Here is a 23,577-nt window from a genome sequence, read left to right on the forward strand (position 1 = left end):
AGAGCTAGTTCCAGGACAGGCTCCAAAACCACAGAGAAACCCTGTCTCGAAAAAAAAAAAAAAAGAAAGAAAACCCTTCAGAAACCAGGTCTCACACAAGCACACTAAGATATGCAGAGCGTGGGGTGATACTAGAAAGTGTGACTCAACTTGTATTTCAGAAACCCAAGGCAATAGGCATAGAATACACCCAGCACACACTCACACACACTCACATACACACACACAGTCAGCTGAACAGAAGGTGTGGTGAGGGGGAGATCTCTGCAAATACCACAACCAGCAGTGTAACAACCCAAGTGAGGCAGGAAGGAAATCCGGTTCAACACGGCTCAGCAGCTGGTATTGGTTCGAACTTCTGGAGTCTGACCCTGGGCAGTTTATTTTAGGCATATTTAAGTACAGTCTGGGAGGTCTCCTGGTGTGACACAATCCCAAGTGCACAATCGGGCCTAATTACATTGAAACTCTTCTCAAAGTACATGTCACTTCTTTCATGAAGATGGTTTCGAAAAATAGGTCACATATGCTGTCTTAAGGGCCTAGGGGAGGATCTGGTGTGATCTCTGTCATGAAACTCGTACAGAGGTCATCTAGACCATAAGGTACACCTGGTTCTTGTTTTAGGCACTTGAGGAAGTCGTTGGTCATACAGATAGTTCAAAGGTCACCTAGACTATTCGTCACCTCTGGTTCTGGTTTTGGGGAGCTTGAGGGAACCCAGGTATGGCCTGGCCTTACAGATAGTGCAAGGGTTGCTTAGGCTATCAGCCTCCTCCATTCCCAGCCCTTTCAGCAGAAAATAGGTTATACATCTTTTTCTCTGAAAAGAAAGCCTGTGTTTTGCATTCCTGGTTTCCCTACAAATTAAGCAAGCATCAGAAGCAAATGGAAAACAAAGCTCATCACTGTCAGAACTAGTGCCTAGGGTGGGAAGATTAAAAGGATCATCTGAAAAGCTTACATGGACAGGTAATCTGGAAAGCAGTCATAAATTCAGAGTACCAAAGAGGGGATTGTGACTAATTTCTCTTTTTTATTTGATTTTTTTTTGAACATTTCATACATGAATAATTTATTTGTGCCATTTCCATTCTTCCCTCTTCCCTTGTATCCTCTCATGCCCCCTCCCTCTCAAATTTATAACTTCTTCTTTAATCATTAATGTTACATACGTGTGTCCTGGCTTATTTTATATCAACTTGACACAGGCTAGAGTTATTTCAGAGGAAGAAACCTCAATTGAGAAAATGACTTCATAAGATCAGGCTATATATGTTGGAGGGGATGTGGAGTAAGGGGAATACTTTTCCTCTGCTGGTGAGAGTGCCAACTTGTACAGGCACTTTGGAAATAAGTATAGCAGTTTCTCAGAGAATTAGAAATCAATCTACCTCAAGACCCAGACACACCGATCTTGGGCACATACCCAAAAAATACTCAATTGTATCACAAGGACACTTGCTCAGTTATGCTCATAGCAGCATTATTCATAATAGTCATAATCTAGAAACAACCTAAATGCCCCTCAACTAAAAAATGGGTAAAGAAATGTGATACATTTACACGGTGGAATATTACTTAGCAGTAAAAAGCAATTATCTTATGAAATTTGAGGCAAATGAATAGAACTAGAAGAAATCATCCTGAGTGAGATAATCAAGACCCAGAAAGACAAACATAGTATGTACTCCTCATAAGCGAATATTAGATGTAAAGCAAATGATATCCAGGCTATAATACACAGCCCCAGAGAAGCTAGGTTACAAAGAGGACCCCATAAGGGATGCATGAATTTCCCTGGAAATGAGAGACATAAGAGATCTCCAGTGTAGTGGGTATTTGCTCTGCCCATGACCTTGGGTTATCTGGCCTGACAGGTGCTTTTTGTCTACCTACATGACCTCTTATAAGGAAGGAGGAGGGGTGATTGTTCTTTCTTCAATGATCAAATTTGAGGCTGGTGGCATGAAACAGCACATAATCAGTCCCCAGCTTTCCAAGGACGTTGCAACTGGATTTACCATATCCTGTATTCATGAGTGCATTTCCCCCTTTTTATATATTAATAAATCCTTGATACCCCTTAAATAGGTGCACATGGATTTCTCTTAACAATGCATATACCTTATCTCACAATTATGAGGTTTATTTTATTTTATTATTTTATTTTATGAGTCAGGGTTTCTCTGTGTAGTCCTGGCTGTCCTGGAACTTGCTCTGTAGAACAGGCTGGTCTTGAACTCAGAGATCCACTTGCTTCACCTCTTGAGTGCTGGAATTAAAGAAGTGCACCACCTCTTTCTGGCTAGCTCAGTGGATAGAACATGAGACTCTTAATCTCAGGATCATGGGTTCATGCCCCACAGTGGGCACAACTTGTTAAGAAAAAACCACAGGCATCTGTTTAAGGGGTATCAAGGAATTGTTAAGATATAAAATGGGAAATACACTCACGAATACAGGATATGTTAAACCCAGTTGCAGCATTCTTGGAAATCTGGGGCCTGATCACACACTACTTAACGCTGCCTGCTTCAGTCTTCACCCCACAAGAAAGAGTGACTACTGCCCTCCTTCCTTATAAGCAGTCCTATAGACAAACAAGAAGACATTGGGCCAGATAGCAAAAGGTTATGGGCATAATGAATACCCACTACACTCCTGGGTAAACTTGGGGTGCGGGTGAGAGGGGGTGGGAGAATGGGAACATGAGGGATCTGATTGGTCGAGTTGGAGATGGAAGGAGAGGGAGGTTGATGAAAGAGATATCTTGATAGAGAGCCATTTTGAGGTTAGGGGGATACCTGGTGCTATGGAAACTCCCAGGAATTCACAAAGACCTCAGCATAAAACCAAGCACACTGAACCTTATAGAAGAAAAAGTGGGAAGTACACTTGAACCTGTTATTGTAGTTCATATGAGTTATGGCCAGGTAGGACTGTTGACTATTTTTCTTCCTTGGTAACTTGCCCAGCTCCTTCAGACACTGTGAGAGTTAGGGAGATACTAGGGGTCATATCCAGTTTAGTGCTTCCCAGTCTTATGTCCAAATGTCCTCAGCAGTAGGGTCTTACTTTCAGCTTCTGGGAGGCTAACAAGGCCTATGGAAATAGTGTGTGTTGTTTTAGGGTTCTCTATAGCTTTCCAAGACCAACATCTAGAAGGGAGGGTCCCCATGCTCAGCACTGGGATTTTAAATAGTATAGGTTTTAGAAGGAGCATTGTTATATTAGATATGACACATATTAAGTGTATGCATTTATTATGTTATATTATATGCATTTCATTTAATATAAATATGATACTTGTTTAAGTAAGCTTATAAATTAATGTGGGATTGCCTTCTGTATGCTGTGATTATCATTGATTAATAAAGAAACTGCTTTGGTCCTATAGCAAGGCAGAACAGAGGTAGGCGGGGAAAACTAAACTGAATGCTGGGAGAAAGAAGGCAGAGTCAAGAGAAGCCATGTAGCCCCACCAGAGACAGATGCCAGATACAGAACTTTACCGGGTAAGCCACAGATATGTAGCAGTACAACGATTAATGAAGATGGGTTAGTTTAGGATATAAGAGTTAGCCAGAAATACGCTTAACCTATTGGCCAAACAGTATTGCAAATAATACAGTTTCTGTGCCATTATTTCGGGGCTGAGCAGCCGGGAACAAACAAGCATTTTCCTACTACAATAAATAGTGTTTCCCTGTGGTCTTTTCAAACATCCTTACTGCTGTTTATCTCCCCTTCTTCCTCCTCCCTTCATGTTACTTTCCTTCCCCTTTATTTTTCCCTTTTCCCCTTCATGGCACCTTTACCCTACTGTCCCTCTCTGTAGAGATCCTCCTTCCCCCGTGACCCTTTGCTGTTTTTCCTGGCTTCTGCATATATTCTCAGGTACTCTAGATTACCCACTTACAACTAAAGACTTGGAGCTAGCACCTAAAATAAGAGAGAACATGTGACTTTTTCCTTTCTGCATCTGGGTTACTTCAGTCAGTATTTTCCAGTTCCATCCATTTACCATAAATTTTCATTATTTTTTCTTTTCATTTTTATTTTGTTTTATTTATTTTTTATTATTATTATTATTATTAATTTTTGTTTTTTCAAGACGGTTTCTCTGTAGCTTTGGAGCCTGTCCTGGCACTAGCTCTATAGACCAGACCAGTCTGACCTGAAACTCACAGAGATCTGCTTGCCTCTGCCTCCTGAGTGCTGGGGTTAAAGGTGTGTGCCACCACTGCCAGGCAAAATTTCACTATTGTTACTGCTGAATAATATTTCATTGTGTATCCATAGCCCATTTTCATTACCCACTCATCAGATGAAGATTATTTAGGTTGTTTCTATTTCCGAGCAGGCACACGCATGGCTGAGCAAGCATCTATGGACTAGGATGCTGAGTCCTTTGGATATGTGTCAGGGATTGGTACAGCCAGGTCATTAGGTAGACCTATTTTTAGCCTTTTGAGAGTTCTCCACACTGATTTCCATGGTGGCTGCCCCAATCTGCCTTCACCCACCAACAGTGAGCCATGGTTCTGCCCCACATTCTCACCGACAAGCGTTGTCAGCTGTTTCCTTGATCTTAGGCATTGGGACTGGGGTAAGGCCAAACAATCAGATAGTTTTCACTTGCATTTCTCTGATTGCTAAGGATATTGAACAGTTTTTTTTTTAAAGATATTTTCTGGCCAATTTTAAGACTTTTGTGAACTCCCTCTTCTGTTGTTCCACGGCCGTTTTTAAAAGGGTCATTTGTTTTCTTAATTCTTTGGTATTTTGAGTTCTTTGTTTATTCTAGATGGTAGTCATCTATGGGATGTAAAGTCAGCAAAGGTTCTTGCTGCTCTGTATACTTTCTCTGCACTAGATTGACTGTTCTTTGCTGTATAAAAGCCTTTTAGTTTTATGAGGTCCCATTTGTCAGTTGTTGGCATTAGTCCTGAGTGGAGGGAATCCCATCAGCAAGTCCTTCCTGTACCTGTATCATGGAGGGCACTCATGGTGGGTTTCTGTTGTGAGTAAAAGTTCCTAGAAAGAACCACGCCTTACTATCCGCCTTCTACAGTGCTGACTGACAGATTGGAACTTCAGTGATGTGGAGAGGTAGGAATGTTACAAGGCCAGAGCCAACTTATCTTGGGCCAATCTTTAGAGTCCCTTGACTTTTTTTTATTACCCCTTCTGTACGTGCCTTGACATCTTTTGTGGCCGTTGGGTAAATCCCTTAGAATACAGCAGCAGAACCCTAGTTCCCACCAGGGGATCCAAATCCTTTTGCTGAACTCATGGGCCCCAGGTGTGCATGTGGGGGAAACTGCATGCATGCATGCAGGGAAAACACTAGTACACATAAAACACAATTAAATACATCTTTAGAAAAAACCATACAGGTGATGGGAATTAGGAATGCCAACTGTTTTTATGGAGTCCTTATGCTCAGGGTGGCTGGTACTAGATCTGAATGCAGTGAGTCTCAGTTTGCTGAGTGCAAAGTCAAAACCAAGCAAGGTCTAGAACAGAGATGGAGAAAGGTTTATTGCCTGCAGAAGGCAAGGGGAGCTTGGGAGTCATTTCCAAAGAAGTACTCTCCTGGAAAGGCTGGAATTTTATTCAGGGAACCCATACTTATGTATAAAAGAATCTCTTTAGAGGTAAGCACTTCCTGAGCATGCTCAGTTACGAAGCACATTGCTGAGCATGCTCAATGTAAGGATGATTCCAGAAGAAAAGATCTCAGGTACATTTTGGAGCATGACTCATTCAAGGTCATGGTATGGATGTTTGAAAGATTATCATGGTGGACAGGAAGGCATTGGCATCTCCTCTGCCCCAGTCATGAAGATGGCAGACAGGAGTACCTCTTGGCACATACAACATTCACCAGAAAATTGTACCTGAAATAAAAAAAAGAGAGTCTCCTTGTCGTGGCTGCTAACACTGTTGTGTTATTTGAAAGTGTAGTGCGTTAAACATAGATGTGTACTGTATACTCATAACCAACTCTAAAGCCCACTTAGAGAGGTATGGAAGACAGGCCATAGAGGCCAAGGCAAGTACCAAAGCAGAAAAAACAGAACAACTCATCAACAGGCAGAAGGGGATGTTAGCAGAGCTTAAATCCACTCATATCAATAATTACATGAAATTAAAATGCCCGAGAGTATTAACCAGGAGATTGTCAGACCAGATTTTCAAAGGAGGACCCAAGTCCCTGCTGTAGAGTGTGGACCGCGGCTCTACTGCCCGACCTTTGACTGCTGGTAGCTTTCAGACCTCACCTGCTGCCTTCCCCTCTAGCCCTTTATCTAGAGAAGCTGATTAGAAAGCCTGAGCACTTCCTCCCTTGGTGCCAGAGAGAGAGAGAGAAAGAGAGAGAGAGAGAGAGCTCAGACTCATAAGCTTGCCCTGGCCCCACCCCAGCCACAAAAGTCCTAACCCTTGCCCTTCAGGCCTTGTTAGATCTGAGTGAGAGATCTGCCCTGAACCTCAACTGTGTATATAAGAAAACCCTGTGCAGCATCAATGCAATCACACACACATTTATATGTTTATATTTACATTTAATGTAGGAGAAAGATACACTACACAATACAGATGCTCTAAAGGCAAAATTGGGCGGTTATATTGATAGTCAGAGGTACAAAGGAAGAGAGGTTTATAGATATCAATGGGTCAATTCACCAAGAGGATCTGCTATTTACAACAGCTGATAGAATCTCACAGGCCCAGCTTAGCATTACCAAGAGTAAACCCTGAGAGCAGTCATACTGGGTGTGTGTGAGGGGGTGGTAATTACAAAAGCACTGGGAAAGAGAGGGAAAGAGACCATGATGGGAACCAGCTCCTGCAACTATGGAAAGAGGCTGCTTAGTGGAAACTGAACCATTTCCACCGGGGACCAACAGGAAGAAGCATAGGACAGACCCAGCGCTGTTCCTCCAGGAGAGCTCAAAGGAAGTATCTCTACACCAACCTCTTTCCCTCGCTTACAGCCCTTTCCAGGCCTGTGCCCGATCCCATGAGACACTGCAGATGCTCATCCCAGGAGCTTGGAAGGGAAGCATCCCCGTGTGTAGGAACAGTGAGCAGGGGTTTGGGCAGAGAATGAACAGTGTCCGTTGTACTAAAGCAAGGAGGCCACTGAGCCAAAGTCATTGCCAAAGCCAATGAAGACACACAGAGTCCCCTCTCCCTCGCTGGATTCTATAACCACGCGGCCTAGTCAAACTCACAGCACGTGGGCATGACATCCCTGCTCTGATCACACTCTGCTGCCTGCCCACCACATGCTCACAGCTGCTTCATTTCCTGCGTGGCTTCCCAGGTGGGACACAGACACTCCAACACGTATTTCTCTAAAGCTGAGAAATGAGTGGCTGCTCACTTCCAGTGAAAGGGAGCACAGGGCCCAAGGAAAGTTTACTGGTGAGTGACAGGACCAGCCACATGCAAAACATAAAGCTGAAACGTGATTATCATTATTGGTAGAAGGAGGATTTTAATATTGTCATTATAAATTTTAAAATTATACATTTTAAGACAGCAGTCACAAAGTATTAAAACAGCTGCTTTCTAAAATCACAGCTTTGTGGCCACAGAGGTGTCACAACCACAGAGGGGCCCCAAGGACAGACTTTGAATATGAGTCTAGAAGCGTCCCTGCATACATAGCTTGTCCTTGAAAGCAAAGCAATCTTGCCTTGTGGCCCTGCTCACAGGTCCATTTCCAAGGCGCCGGTTCCGCTGACAGCTCTTTGCTGCCCTCTGGTGGCCAGTTAACAGACAGCAGCACTTGCTTCCTGGGAAGGACTCCGACTATACAGCCTGGGGCCAGCGTTCCCTGCCACTTACCCATCATGGATTTGGGCCTGTGCTGACATACCAGGGAGAGTGTTAAGATGTTTTCTCACTTCATTCAGATTCTACAGTTATAGTCAGGCCATAGGAAGCACTATAGGGATGTAAATGGGTGTGCTGCTGGTACTCAATAGTGCGTCCTTGCCAGCGAGCCATTTAGTGCCCTCTCAGGTTGAGGATCTCAAGGCAAGGTTTATTTATCCATTGGATTCCCTAGACCAGTGGTTCTCAACCTTCCTAATGCTGGGACTGCTTAATACAGTTCCTCATGCTGTGGGGACCCCCAACCGTAAGGTTGTTTCATTGCTACTTCATAGCCGTAATTTTGCTACTGTTGTGAATTGTAAGCATCTGTGTTTTCTGATGACCTTAGGTGACCCCTGTGAAAGGCTGTTCAACCCCCAGAAGGGTAACAATCCACAGATTGAGAAACACCGTACTAGTCTGTGCCTATACAAACTGGGAATCTCATCAGTGAATAAATGAACTAGTGGTTTCACCTGAGACATAGTAGTGTGGAAACAATTGATCTGTTGTGTCTAGGTAAGATAATAACTGATTTTCTACACTCACCCTTTGAGAAGAATCAGGTGGGGGGGGGGACTTCAGGCTCTAGACTTCCTTTCAGCTGCTACTTAGCTTGAGAGTGCGTTTTGGTGCCACCTAGTGGCTGTATAACATTTTAACCAGCTCTCTTCATTGCCAGGGAGGGAGCTAGAGAGAACAGAAATGCTTTGCTTAGCTGATATACTCACTCAACAGGTCAGAGGGGCCTCTGTAAGTGCACCCCAGGTATGTCTGCAAACCCTGTCAAGACCTGCAAGGCCTGAGCCCCGAGCCCCCTCACAATTACTAGAGTAACTGATCCCAAAAGGTAGAGTAAATTTAAGGGTCTTTTTCTACGGTCCTTGAGTCCCTGATGCTTTCCAAAGGGTCCCTCATTACCCATCTATGCAAAGCATAGGCTCAGTACCAAAGAACTGAGAGTAAGGCACTTACTTCTGAGCACTCATCCCTAGGTGGACCATCATTTCACCACCTTGGGGCCCAGGAAATACTGTAGGAGTGGAAAGATGATAAACCCCGGAGGACAGGAAATGCTGTCTCTCCACGGGGCACAGTTGCAGTCATCAGGAACACACTGTGGCTGTGACCACCTGTGCGTGATGGTAGAGGGGCAATCAACTGGAAAGAATTAAGAGTGGGAGAGGGAGAAGAGATCATGAGGGAGAATGTGACCACAATGCATTGTATGCAAACAAGACACCGTCAAATCTGATCTATTGCAAAACAGGTGAGTCATTGGTAATCCCTCACAGATGCTCCTAGAGGCTTGTCTCCTAAGCTTTTCAGGATCCTGTCAAGGTGGCCCTGATCATCGCTCTGATCCACTGCCTGTTAGAAGACATTGTTACAAGAGCTTATGTTACAACAGATTGTTACAAGAGATTGAGGGAATCCCTTTTGTTGAGAAATAATCGCTACATTTCTATTATACAGTCACTTTCTGCTCTAATATGTATGTGTGCATGCTATATACAACTATGTACATGTGGGGGGGGGAAAGAGGGGGGGCAGACAGACAGACAGACAGACAGAGACAGAGAGACAGACATTGCTTCCTGGCAATGAACCCAGACAGAATATGCATCTGAATAAAGATCCACAGAACATGTAATTGGGGTAGATTAGAGAAAGCAGATAATCCCAACTTGTCCTCCTGGGACCCACTGACTAGACCTAAGCTCCTTCTCTTAACTGTGAAATAAACTCTGGCATCCTTTGTCATGCTCCTCCTCCAGTTCCAAAGCATAAGGAGCTGGCACTATAATTGCACTTGTGAAGCTGTAGGTCTATTGTTGGGTCCCCAGTACGACTTGATCTAACTCTGCAGCCCACTTGATATGCCAAAGCTGCAGACTCTGAAAGAGCACACCTGAGGTGTCCTCCTCAGGGACAAGGGACAATTGAGTGGCTGTAGAGATGGACTGAAATTCAGTAGCAATTACAAGAAAAAGTGGGCGTGGTACAATATGAGAAATCCAGTGGGTCCTAGGAACAAAATGCAGAGTGGGCACCAGGCAGGTAAGTTGTTGCTGAGTTGACCATGGCCAGTGTATTAGTTGATTTTCCATTGCTGTGATAAAATACCATGACAGAAAGCAACTTGGGGTGGGAAAAACTTTACAGAATACAGCTTGTGGTCCATCATCCAGGAAACTGGCACAGGACTGATGCAGTTTGTGCAGCCTGGTGATGCAGGCATGCAAAGGATGCTCTTCACTGAGCAGCTAGCTGCCTTCTGCGGAAGACTGCATATATATCTGTGCTCCTGGTGTTTCCAGGCCATAGCATCACTGGTACCTTTTCTGGGGGCAGGGGTGGCCTTATTGCGTTTCCCACAGCCCAGCCTTTACTTACCCTCATGTCCCGATGCTCTCACCCAGCCCATGCTTTCCCAGGCCAGAAGCTGACAAAGCCAGCAGCTGATAATAGCTCTCTAGATCCCAGCTGGCTGCTTGAGTAGTCTCTAAGTACAGGCTTCTTTTCTCTGTCGCTTTTGGTAGCAGTGGACATCAGCGCTGAGTTAGCTATTAAGAAATTGAAGCTAATGGGCCAAGCAGTGATTTAGTTAATACAATTTCTATGTGGTTATTTCAGTTCTGGGTAGCCAGGACAAAAAGCAGGCCCTCCCCCAACACCCAGGTAGTCACATGCGTGTGGATCCAGAAAACCTAGGATTTGGTTACCCAAGCAAGGCACTATTGGAAAAAGAACTTAAGGGACATGAGAACAGACCATGTCATAGCCAGATGAAACCCAGCAATCCAGCTGGGATGCCTTTGAAATGAGCTGGAGAGTCAGATCAAGGTATACCAGAAACCAGACAGACCCACAGCTCCACAGCAACCAGGTTTCCTGCTATGTCATGATGAAACAGGGTGGAGATCCAGGGACTGACTTGGGTCTGAAATGTCCCCCAGAAAAAGCTGGCTTGTTGAAGGCTTGGTCCCCAGGTTTTGGTGCTATCGAAAGGTGATTGGATCCTAAGAGCACTAACCTCGCGAGAGGATTATTCTGTTGGTTCGTTCGTAGCTGAATGGTGCAGGAGACGGGAGCCAGTTTGAAGAAGCGATTCACTGGAGGCATGCACGCCTGATTTATCTTGTTCTTTGATCCTTCCCACCTCTGCATGCTTGGCAGCTGCTATGAAGCAAGCAAGTTCCCTCTGTCACTTCTTTCCACTATGAGGATGCATCAGCCTTCCCGCTGGCCTCAAAACAGTGGCCATTGTCTGCAACCATGAGGCAGGATAAACCTTCCTTCTCTGATTTGTTACTCAGGTATTCTGTCATAGCTGTGTAAAGCTGACACAGAGAGCTGAGACCAGAAACAGGGCCGATGCTATGAGTACAATTCAGATAGAAATGAGAATCTCTCAGGAACCGAACTAGAATCCACTCAGGCTGCATTTTGACGATGGCATTGCCAACATTTGTTCCATGCCCTGAGAATTTGTGGAAGCCTGAATTTAAAGGTGACAATCTAATTAATTTTCAGACAACACCGCTATCATGGGTATTACTGGCTGCCTTTAAGTTGCAGTGTGGATAGGGAGTTGAAACAGAACGGGAGGATTTGAAAAGCTTACAGCGTCCCCAGAGAAGAGACTTGTCAAAACTTAGGCCAAGGGAAATGTGGTTTCTAAATATCTTAGTGCCCATAAAGAGAGACCACAGCTAAGCTTGGTAGTTCATTCCTGCAATCTCAGTGTTTGAATGTCTGAGTCTTGTCTTGCAAGTTCTAAGCCACCCTGAGCTATATAGCAGAGCCTCTCGAAAATCTTTGAGAAGAAAGAGGGAAAGGGGAGGAGAGAGATATCATTGGGGAGTCTCAAGAAATAGATAGATACCTACCCACCATATGTTCAAGCATGTAAAGGTAAAAGCTCATTGGAAAGACTGCTTCTGGGAGGAGCAACACATACCTGTAATCCCAGCATTTGGAGGACTGGGATAGGAAGTATGTGAGTCTTTGAGTTCAAAGCCAGCCCGGGATGAGGCCACCTCAAAACAAAGACGAGGAAAAATGAGAAGGCAGAGAGGAGGAGAGAGAAGAAGAAAAGCCACACCCAGCCTGGGCTGCATAGTGATACCCTTTTCCAGAATGAGATGGGGGAACGATTAACTTTGCTTGCCTTGTAAAAAGAGTTTTGGGGTGCCATGCTTACACAGAGCTACTTAGGAAACAGTTTCTCACATTCGGCCATGCAGACACTTGGAGGACATCTGAACTATGTCCAGGGAATGCTGCATCTGCTTGAAATATTAGCACACTTTGGCGTTGTCCACATGAGACCGGTCTTACAGACTTGCATCCTTTAAAAGTCAAGGCTTCCTGGGAGATTCCACTAAAATTTTAACAAAAGGACTAGGAAGTCAGGCATTGTGTACCAAGCTCAGTATCCCTCTGAGAGGGCTAGAAGTGAAGTTGTGGGAATGAAGTCATCGATGAAGTGGAGACCCCTGGGGAAGTACAGTTGCCAACCATACAGAGTAACTGCCTGAGAAAACCAAAGGCACCCAGCAGAGCCAGCCCAGGAGAGAGGCCACGCGAGTGCCATCTGGTGACGTCACCGGAACTGGGATGCCCAGGGTCTCTGAAACCCACTTCCTGACAGCATTGCCAGGTACTGAATGAAGGATTTAATGTTTGCTCTGCTGGGTTTGGTCTTGCGTTGTGGGCCCGATGCTGCTCCTGGGGATGGAAATGTTTGCCCTGCCCCACTATTTTATGCTGGCACTATGTAATATACTTCTTTCTTAGTGATCAGCTAGAAGTTGCTTTGAGTATCAGTGAAATTTTGAACTTTTTCTTTCTCTCTCTCTCTCTCTCTCTCTCTCTCTCTCTCTCTGTGTGTGTGTGTGTGTGTGTGTGTGTGTGTGTGTGTGTGTGTGTGTGTGTAGGTGAGAAGGCTAGATAACAGCTTTCAAAAGTTAGTTCCCTCCTCCAATTTAGTTTCCAATTCCAATTCAATTCTGGGAATTGACTCCAGACATCAGGCTTGGCGCCAGGCATCCATAACTTCGTAAGCCATCTCAACAACCCAGACTCGAGCTTTGGAGAAGTGCTAGACTTGTTAAGGCAATGGTAACTCTTGGAGATGGACTGAAAATATTTTTGAATTATGATACGGTCATGAATGTTAAGCATCCAGGGATGGAATATTTGGTATGAAATGCTCTCCAAAGGCTTGTTCCCCAGATAGTGGTGCTGTTGAGGGGTAGTTGGGTCACGAAGATGCTAACCTTGCAAGCAATCATCTTGTCTTCCTACTAGTAAACTCCACTCAGCTCCTGGGGCCTAGTGCTCACTCCCTATCAGCCTTCACAGAACGGGGAGGGTGTGTACTGACAAAATCCTCATTTGACACCAAATCCTCTAGATCAGCTTCTGGATGGTTTGCATTAAGAACAAACATGTTGCCTGATAGAAAAAAACAATAGGGAATCACCTTGAACTCACTGACACAGGAAAAGACTTTCTGAACAGAACATTAGTTTGTACAGACACTAACATTAACAATTAGTAAATGGGGATTTCATGAGACCGAGAAGCTTCTGTACGGCAAAGGACACTGTCATTTGGACAAGGTGGCAGTCTACAGCACACGAGATTTTTACCAACTGCACATCTGATAGAGGGCCAGTATCCAAATAAATAAAGGACTCAAAAAAAAAAACCTACATGTCAAAAAAAAACCCAATTTAAAAATGAGGTACAGATCTAAACAGAGACTTCTCAAAAGAGGAAACTCAAGTGGCTGAGAGACAAATAAATGTTCAATATCCTTAGTCATCAGGGAAGTGCAAATCAAAGCTAGTTTGAGATCCAGTTGAGTTCACAGGAATGACTAGGATGGCTAACACAAGCGAAAGCTCATGCTGGCGAGGATGAGAAGTAAAGGAAACACTCATCCATTGCTGGTGGGAGCGCAAACTTGAATAGCCACTACGGAAATAAATATTGCAGTTCCTCGAGAATACAGGGATTGATATACCTCAAGGTCCAGCTATGCCACTCCTGGGCATATACGCAAGGGCACTTCTTTCTACCGCAGAGATGCTTGCTCAGCCATATTCACCTCTGCTCTGTTCCTGACAGCCAGATAGTGGGAAACCAGATGTCTTTCAACAGATGAATGGATAAAGAAAAATGTGGAACATTTACACAATAGAATATCACTCAGTCAAAAAGGGAAAAACTGAAATTAAGAAATTCACAGGCCAGTGGATTAAACTAGGAAAAAAATCATCCTTAGTGAGGTGGCCCAGAACCAGAATTGGGAAGACAGAGCCCCAACTGGTCATACTTGTCACGAAATGAAGCTCCCAGCACTAGGATTAAGTTACAGCTAATTGAGATGTTGACCGAATGGGTCCCGTGGGAACCCCAACATAATTGAGGCTATTGCTGAAATTATAGGTTGCTCTCTACAGACTAATGGCAAGGACCCATTGCTGAAGACATCACTACACAACTCATGGAACACGAAGTCAAACTGATCCCCACATAGAGCTCTTTACCCCTACTGGCTTCTGTCTTTTGTGCAGGAAGGTACTAAACACACTACCAAAGAAGTAACATAAACATCAAGCCAGCCATAAAGCCTTTGGTCTACAATGGTGTCCTGCCTGTAAGATACACTAGTGTTGTGGTAGCACTCCACCACTGTGGGAGTAACTACCCAATATCCAGTTGGACTGAAGGCAAATTAGTAAGACACTCCATGAGATGGAACCCATATCTGACAATGCGTGGGTTACCAAGAATCTGTGACTAGATAGTTCAAGAAGCCACGATAAAACTAAATATTTCTATTCTAAGTAGATGATAGATAGATAGATAGATAGATAGATAGATAGATAGATAGATAGATAGATAGATAGATAGATGCAAGCATGCATATATATACATACAGAGACAAAGATACATAAATATAGATATAAAATATAGCAATAAAATGGCTCCTAATGACATTCTGCATACTCATAGATAATTGCCTTGCTCAGCCATCTGCAGGGAGGCTTCCTCCTGCAGCTTTGGGAACAAACACAGAGACACCCAGCCAGACATTGTGCAGAGAGGGAGAGACCTTGGCACATTTCACCCTGAAGGGGATGTCTCTGACCAATTCCTCTTCTCAGGGTTCAGGGAACCCCACTGAAGAGAAGGCAGAAAAAGACTGTATGAGCCAGAGGATACCTAGAAAACACAGCCTTCTAAATCAACATGATCAAAGCCTATGAATTCACAGAGACTGAGGCAGCATGCACTGGGCCTGCAATGGGTCTGCACCAGTGGGGTCCTAGAGCGGGAAAAAGTAGACACATGCCCCCATCCCTAAGCCAGATGCAATCTCCATTTGATAATCATTTGCAAATGAAAACTCAGGTTCCTCCAAGGGTGTTTCACTGGGGATATTCTTAAGCGTAAGCTGCGTACCCAGAAGTAGATGGCCAACAGAAACCAAACTCGACAGCATCATCGAGGGCCCCTTATCTCATGATGGCATGTCAGGGCTTTGCTTTTTATCTTACTTTTATATTTTTCCTCTCTTTTTACCCTATAGGTCCTTTGGGTATATATTACAGTTTCCAAGTTAATGTTTTTATGCGATTCCTGAGTGTGCAAATGATTGGGCCTCTGCCTCTATACCCGTTTCTTGGGCCTTCCCTTGGGCTCTTTTCCTTTTGTTTGACTGTTTTGGCCTATTCCAATGTGTTAGTTTTTGTTCTATATTATCACATTTTATTTCATTTTGTTATTATCCTGTAGAGACCTTACGGGGGTTGGTGTGGATGGAGGGGAGGTGGGGAGGAACTGAAAGAGTAGAGGGAGGGGAAACCATAATCAGGATATATTATGTAACAAAAATCTATTTTCAATAAAAATGGGGGTACATATTGAGCTCACAACTTCCCCCAAACAAGGCAACATGGGCTCCGAGGGTCTGAATGTGACTTGTAACCTCTGCCCAGAAAAGTCCACAGCTGCACTAAACTGTGCATCCAGTTCAATCCAGCAGAGGATCTGATTCCTTTGAAGAAACCCAGGCCTAGGAATAACAAACAAAACAAAATTAGACACCAGGCATGTTGTTCCATGGCGTCTACTTTGCATTTAAACAAAACTGTGTGCTTGGCCTGGGGTGTAACTCAGCAGGGGAGAGTGTGCTCAGTGCGCTCTGGGACTTGAGTTTGATTCCAAGTACCAGAGAACAGAGCATAAAATAGAAGGAAAGGACTAAAACAGGGAGGGGAGGAGAAGAGGAGAGGGAGGAGAGGGAGAAGAGAAGAGGAGAGGGAGGAGAGGGAGAGGAGAAGGGAGGGGAGGGGAAGGAGAGGAGAAGGGAAGGGAGGGGAGGAGAGGAGTAGGGAGGGGAAGAGAAGAGAGGAGAGGGGAGGGAGGAGAGGAGAAGAGGAGAGGGGAGGGGGAGGAGAGGAGAGGAGAGGGAAGAGGAGAGGAGGAGAGGAGAGGAGAAACAGTCTTTGAACTAACATCACACACTCAACCCCCTCTGTTCCTGTCTCTTCCATGGATTCTCAGAGCATCCTGACAAAAGGTGGGCTCCTGCATCCAGAATCTCTTCTTTACTAGTTATTGGCTCATCAAAGACAGCATCACCTACCCTTTATAACTCACGGCTTCCACACACACTGAACAGCACTTAATACCCCACAACCAGACAGAAAGCACAGTACAGGCAATGTCCTTTATTATACTGTACACTTATTTTTTTTTTCCATGAAGAGAACAACATTCAAAATAAACCCAAAGCAGGAGCAGAATTGTGCCTGATATTGAACAGTCCGTGATGTGGAGAAGACGCGATGGAAACAATCCTATTTACACAGAAGTAGACACAGTGGACAAGGACAGGAACCCCACGACTTCACATTCACCAGCCAGGGCCAAGTGCGCTGCCTCTGGCCAGAGCTGTGGGTACCCAGACTTGCAAACACAGAGAAGAGCGATGCCCTTTGCCTTCTCAATACCACCCAAGTGTCAGATTGACAGGCCTGGACTCAACTTCTTTTCAGATACCAAGTCTTTCTGGCATTATCAGAAAAAAATATCCTAGAAAGAGGAGCTACCAGACATAAAGAAATATCAAAGCTCTGTAGGCCAGAATTCTCTGTTTCGAAGCCCAATAGATGGTCAGTTATAGGGTCACTTTGGGAAGCTTCTGCCGTAAGTGACACGCTTTCTCCATTGTAACTTCAGCACAAGCGTGTTTTTGTGCTTCGTTGTTGTTTACGCTTTTAATAGAATGTGTCCTTCAATTGGTCACCTGATCAAGTTCCTAATCTTCAGAAACCCCCCCCAAGACCCAAAGACGTCAAGCTCCTCTCTCAAGCCACAGCAAACTCGCTGCAGACCCATGCTTATCAACTCTAAATGTTGTGCTGCTTCTGCCACACCAAACACCCACTCTGATCACTTCCCCTCTGTTGTTCTCAAAAGAAATAAATGAACGTATATAGTGAGCTTCATGGGGCAGAAATGACTTCTTTGGTAAGAACATGTCAGTCTTACATTGCCAGATCTAGAAAGTCTAGACTGGATGATTGCACGGCAGGGGACTGCCTCCTGCATGGGCAGGAGCACCCTCTGAAGATTAAGGCAGTGTAGGGTCCTTTGCTGAGCAGGGTATCTGGGGTGAGTTGGTATCCCCTCCCCTTTTCTCGCCTCACTTGACTCTGGAGTGAAGACTGACAGAAAGAGGTTAAATAACATCAACGTTCTTAAACAAACATCTCACGGCTCGTAGAAAGTAAGTCTCTAAAAATACGATGAAATATAAAAAGTGTCAAGGGTCATATACAGTACTCAGGAGCACAGTGGTCCTGGGTGAACCCCACTATTTAAAAAAAGTCACAAAAAAGAAACCAAGCATTACTTATGATAAAGCATCAACCGCCATCTGTTAAGTGGAAATGTGGGCGCAGTGACCTTCTAGCACCTTCATGAGAACCTCCAGGGACTTTCGGGGTGCTCCACTCTACCTCCCCCATCAGAGCGCCTGGGCTTGGAACCAAGAACCCCTTGTCCCAGTCTCACGAGCCAGCTTTGCCACAGAACAGCACCTGTGCTTTAGTTTGGGGTTCATTCAGCTAGCACCACATCTCAACTTCACCCCAGGGACAATGTCTGCAGGAGGGACCACGCCGATGGCAATGAGAGGATGGCGGGCCAAGGCTGACTTCGGGCACCCCGGCTTTCTGAGTGTGCGCACTTGTGACAGCTAAGGTGGACTCGCTTCTCAGGGCCCCTGTTCAGAGGCTGACAAATGGCATCAAAGAAAAGGACAATAGCTCTCAGGGAGCCAGGAGGGCAAGATGAGTAACGTTCTTCTGCCCTTTTCCCTCCTTAGTGGGGACTCTGTATACTCTGTGTTTGGGATCAGCCCAGCGTGGGGTGAACAGGGAGTTTCCTGGTGCACTGGGCTGTGAAGACAGGATGGGAATAGAGGGTCTGCCCTGGTCCCTCGGGAGTTGATACCTTGAGCAAGACAGACTCTGTTTTCTCACCAAGGTGATGGGGAGATGGGAGATAGGAAGCAGCCTTCCTTTCCCATGGGCCAGCTGGGAGGCAGTGTGGGCGAAAGTGTTTTGTTTAAATGATGATAAAATGTCTTTAAAGGTAACACGTGGAAAGGAATTGCTACTCCTCAGAGACGTTGAGATTATCTGCTCACAGGGCTCTGACTTGCACCTATAACTCAGGGGCATGGGAGAGCCTCCCCCTCCCCAGCGCTCCAAGACATTTGCCACTGGGGCTGAGCCTTGAGCTGAGCTGGCCTTCTAACATGGAAGAATCCAAAGTCCTTGGATTTCCTCTAAGGAATGACTCAAGGACCCTGACTCAGCACAGAATATTGTGTCTTCAGAGTAAAACATCTTCTCATCCCCCACTGGCCTCACCCAACCTCTTGCATACTCCATTGGGACATGCTAGTTTTTCCGTGTGCCTCCTACACAACCCCAGTGAGCTCAGTGACTTCGTTTTTCCTTTTCAACACACACACACACACACACACACACACACACACACACACACACGCACACACACACACCTGCAGCACAAAATAACACTATCACAATGGCAAGCTATGGTTCTAAATTTCAAATAGGGGCATAGGAGACTCAAACCATAAACAGAAATCCCGAAGAAATGCCATGGATTTATCAAGCCATCCTTTCCTGCAATGAACCAAAACTAACCACCAGAGGGCACTAAGTGAACCTAGAAATTTCCTGACCCCCACCAACCTGTCCTTTCCGGGCAGACTACCCTCCCAGAACATGAGGAGCTGTGCTGTGATGTGGTAGGTCCCATCGTGCCCCTCCGGGTGCTAACTCTAGTCAATGAAGAAACATGTCCTTTTCAAAGCCAATAGATCCCCCTGCTCAGGACCTCTTCCTGCCTGCTGGATTTCCAGGAGGAGGCTTAGAAAGTGTCTGTGGACCATAAAGAACCATGGCCACCTATCAGGCTGTCCTCAGGCACCCACCTAACCCCACAGGACAGAGATATCTGCTATGCCTCAATCCCCAGGAAAGTCTCTGGAATCATTCATGTGTCACACAGAGCATGACCGGTGTGTGGCCTTGTCAAGGGTGATTCATCTAGCTGCCTCTACCACCTTTCTGGAGTATCTCACTTGGTGGAACTTCCTCATTGGTGGTCCGGCTACATCCTTCCCGTCACGTCACAGTTTGGGACGATCCAAACAACAGAAGCTAGAGTAATATTCTGAAATATACCTAAACCAACCTCAGATTAGCTAGGTAACGAAGTCGGAGGGTTTCTGCTGAAAAGCCCTGCAGCATCTACCAGTCACATTTTAGGTGCCAAATAAACCCAGCTCCCACACAGAGGCTCAGAAACCAGAGTGGTGCTAGGTGGAAAGAGGGGGGTAACCTTGGCTCCCACACAAACCCCATCAGGTTTTGGTTGGGCTTTTGGTATCTAGCCAAAAGCCAATCTTCTCTTGGTCTCGATGAACCGAAGGTTTCTTCTATGGTCTGAAGTACAAATAAATTCAGGAAGGGGTTCTGCCAGAGCCATGGACCTCAGCTCAGGCTACACTGCGATCGCCCTCCAGCCAGAGTTCCAGAAGCCAGGCCCCATTCCTCCTCGAGGCTAACTAGAGTTCTCTACACTCGTGCATCCAGGCCCGATGAACAGAAGGTGAACAGAATCACTGGTAACTGGGGAAACAAGAGGGATGGGAAGGGTTCTTCCCGGAGAGGAATCCCACGGCGGCATCCACACGGGGGTGAAGAAGATGCCCTTGACCCGGATGTTGACCCATGGGTTCCTCCTCCTAGGGGTCAGGCTCATATAGCCAGCCAGTGCCGCAGCTGCAATGATAGACAGCAGGACCAATATGGTTGAAGACAGCTAGAGGGGACTTGGGGGACAGGGGCCAGCTGGTTGGAGCAACAAGAAGCAAAGAGAAGACAAAACAAACAGCCTCCTTCCCAGCACAAACCCAGAACATCGTCCTTAGCTGGTACTGAGACTGGATGCAAATGACCCCCCCCCAAAAGAGGGGGCTCAGCAGGCACCACCCACATCCATGGGGCCAGAAGCTTTAATTAATGCCCTGAAGCTGTGCCTTCAAGATTAGAAAATGCTCAGCTTAGTTTGGTGACACTAATGTGACAACTCAGAGGTAGTCTAGAACAGGAACATCCCAGCACAGGTATCCCAGGACTAGGAAGCAGCAGCTGCAGCAGGCTGACTGGGCACCCACCACCTTAGCCCCTAGGCAGGAGCTGGCCAAACACCCAGCTCTTCCCAGCTGTGATCCTGCTTGGGCACTCCACGGAGAACAACCAGAACCCACCCTGCCCTGCCCGGCCACCCCCCAGGTCAGTTCGTCACCTACCTGGAACTGCCTCACGTCTCTCTGGGCCACCAGGTGGTGCTCATTCTCCGGCGTGATGCCGTAGGCCACTCTCTGTGAAGAAGGGTAACAGGGGTGAGTCTTAGTGGCCCGAACCTCAATCTCAGATGTGATCAAAGAACTCAGATGTGAGGTCTTTGCCTTACAAAGTAAGAACTCTTGGAAAGACTACCACCACTAGTTTGTACAGCAAAATAAAAGTTACAATGTAACTTCAGAATAAAAGGTATTTCTGTTGCGTGCTTGCTTGCGTGTGTGTGTGTGTGTGTGTGTGTGTGTGTGTGTGTGTGTGTGTGTATACGATGCATATGTGTAAAGGAAAAGGAATAATTTCAGAAAGCCCTGGTTTAGGCTCACCATATTATTATGATTAGAAAAATGGCAGTGGGTTCAGACAAGGAGAGATGGGATATCTGGGGAAATAACACATGTTAAAAGGGAACAGGCATAGCTGAGCTTTGCCTTCTCCTGGGAGCGGCTGAAACAGCCATAGCCCTGGCCAGCAGCACGCAAAAAGCACCTCCCATGGGCCAGATTTTTTTACTTAGCATCCAAGTGTCTTTCTCTTCCAAGGTACACAGTATTATTCTCAGGTTACAGATGTGGAAAATTGAGGCTCAGGATATATCACCACTCAGTAAATGAGGTGAGTATGCCGACCCTAAGTATTCTCTTATCTCCCTCACCCCAACAAGCACGCCACCTCCCCCCTCATCCCACAGTAGCCATCCCAGAGCTCACCTCCCAAAGGGAGCCCCGAATGCTGAAGAACTTGTAGATGACATAGGCGGGTACCAGGATCATGGATGAGAGGGCGATGCCCCACCCGACCCAGTTGGCCCAGGGAGGATAGACGTAGTCGTCATAGGTGAGTGGCTTGAAGTTGATGATACTGACCACCACGACAAACTGGAGGGAAGGTTGGGGCAGGGGGTTGAGATGGATGCAGGAGAAACAGAGGAAAGAGAGAAGAGAATGGAAGGGATAGAAACGAAATGAGACGAACATAGGAGGAATGGGAAAGAAGCAATCAAGAGGCGAGCGATAGCGAAGATTCAAGATGGCAAAGACAATAGGGGAAGAAGACAAAGAAGAAGAAACAAAAGTGACTTTGGAGCCAGCACAACAGCATGTGGGGGGTGTTCCTGGCTGAAAACTCACTAAGGCAGATTATCCCCACCCCCACTAAGGGGTCCTGCCCACGTGACCCAGCTTCTAGATTCCAGAACCTCCTCCCCTAGGGAATAAATTTGCCCACCCCACCCCCCCAACCTGGACTCAGCAACCCTTCTACAGGTACCCCAGCCACACCCTACCCACCAGGAGGAAGGCGGGGCTGACGAACTTCCAACACAGTCTCCAGTACAGGCCTGGCTTAAAGCCCATCATCTGTTGGATGTCATTGCTGAACCTGTCCACACCTGTGGGCACAGAGGGCAAGCCTGTCACCAAGAGCCCACGGATGTAGAACCGGGGCCTCCCCTGAAGCCATTACACGGCGTTCTGGCAGAGGGTAGGGCAGGTGACAAGAGACTGACACCTTGGAATGCAGGAGACCTGGTGGGCACCTTGCTAATGGCAAACACGAGACAGGACAAATTCTGAGACAGAATTCCCTTTCATGTACCACTCTGATCATCTTACAAGAGGAAAGCCAGAGCTCAAAGAAGGGAGGACTTGACCCAGGCTAAGGAGCCAGGTGCCTTGACCCCAGGCTGGCTCTGTCCCCTTCCTGTGAAAACAGTCGGTCTATCCATACATGCACACACATGACACTCCTCAACCATAATCTAAAAGAGACCATTGGACGCTCACACTGCAACCTCTTCCAGAAAGAATAAGAACAGGGTTAACCTACTACTGTCACATAAGGGGAAGTGAACAATTGTGACACATTTGACAACTGATGTCACAGTCCAGCTGCAGAAGAGTTCAAGGAACAAAATACAGAGAATCTATTTAAGTTTGAATTTCAGACCCGTAATGAAAAAAATCAATATCCGGAGATTCTATGCAGTATTTAGGTCATGCTGATCTAAAAACGTGCGTTCATCATTTATCTGAAGTTCAAGGTTAACTAACTGGGCATCCTGTTTTGTTTGCTCAGCCTGATAACTGCACTGTCAGGCTTGGTGACAGTGGTCTGCAGCTCACGACTGGTTCTCTTTCAGATGCTGGCCCCTGCTCTCTCCCAGGCCTTGCAGCCCCAGCGAGCTAAGGACTAAAGAGACTTAATACCTATTACATGAGCTGCTCCCTTCTGGAGATCTGGGTGTCTGTCCTGGACATGAAAAGCCCTTTTCCTTGTCCAGGTAGACAGACTCCAGAAGCTCTGAGGACAAAGGCTTGGGACATCCTCACTTACCATAAAACCAGGAAACTCCGATAGCTTCCATAAGCACAGCAAACAGAATGGAGGTGCCTGCCGCGAAGGTATCCAGCAGAGTCAGGACATAAATCCCTCCCTGGGGCACAGAGAGAAAGGGCTTGAGCACCGACTGTCCATCCTAGCTCATAAATCCTACCTGTCCCCATTTCCACATGCTCAGAGCCCATTTACAAACACGGGTGTCAGGGCTGTGACTAAATGGGTTTGCATTCTAACTAAGGGCTCTAGGAGCTTCTGGCTTAAAGACTCATGCCTGATAAACAGCATGGTAAGCTTCCAGGGGACCTCTGCTTCCAGGGGACCTCTGCAGGCCCCAGGTCAATCCGTAGTAAATAAAAGT

General features: G+C 46.0%; 1 protein-coding gene across 1 annotated transcript in view; it reads right to left on the bottom strand.

The window, feature by feature from the left end:
• Positions 1–18,847: 18,847 nt before the first annotated feature.
• Slc6a2 (solute carrier family 6 member 2) overlaps positions 18,848–23,577 on the bottom strand; it is a 38,549-nt gene continuing 33,819 nt past the window's right edge. Inside the window, exons 10-14 of the mRNA XM_005369590.2 lie at positions 23,214–23,313; positions 22,169–22,269; positions 21,590–21,757; positions 20,831–20,902; positions 18,848–20,300 (exon numbers count right to left, since the gene is read on the bottom strand). Coding sequence (XP_005369647.1) covers positions 20,277–20,300; positions 20,831–20,902; positions 21,590–21,757; positions 22,169–22,269; positions 23,214–23,313 — 465 coding nt within the window. The 3' untranslated portion in view covers positions 18,848–20,276. The remainder of the gene's footprint in view (positions 20,301–20,830; positions 20,903–21,589; positions 21,758–22,168; positions 22,270–23,213; positions 23,314–23,577) is intronic.

This window comes from Microtus ochrogaster, unplaced genomic scaffold (assembly GCF_000317375.1).
Source record: "Microtus ochrogaster isolate Prairie Vole_2 unplaced genomic scaffold, MicOch1.0 UNK54, whole genome shotgun sequence".
In the NCBI taxonomy this organism is placed as follows: domain Eukaryota; kingdom Metazoa; phylum Chordata; class Mammalia; order Rodentia; family Cricetidae; genus Microtus; species Microtus ochrogaster.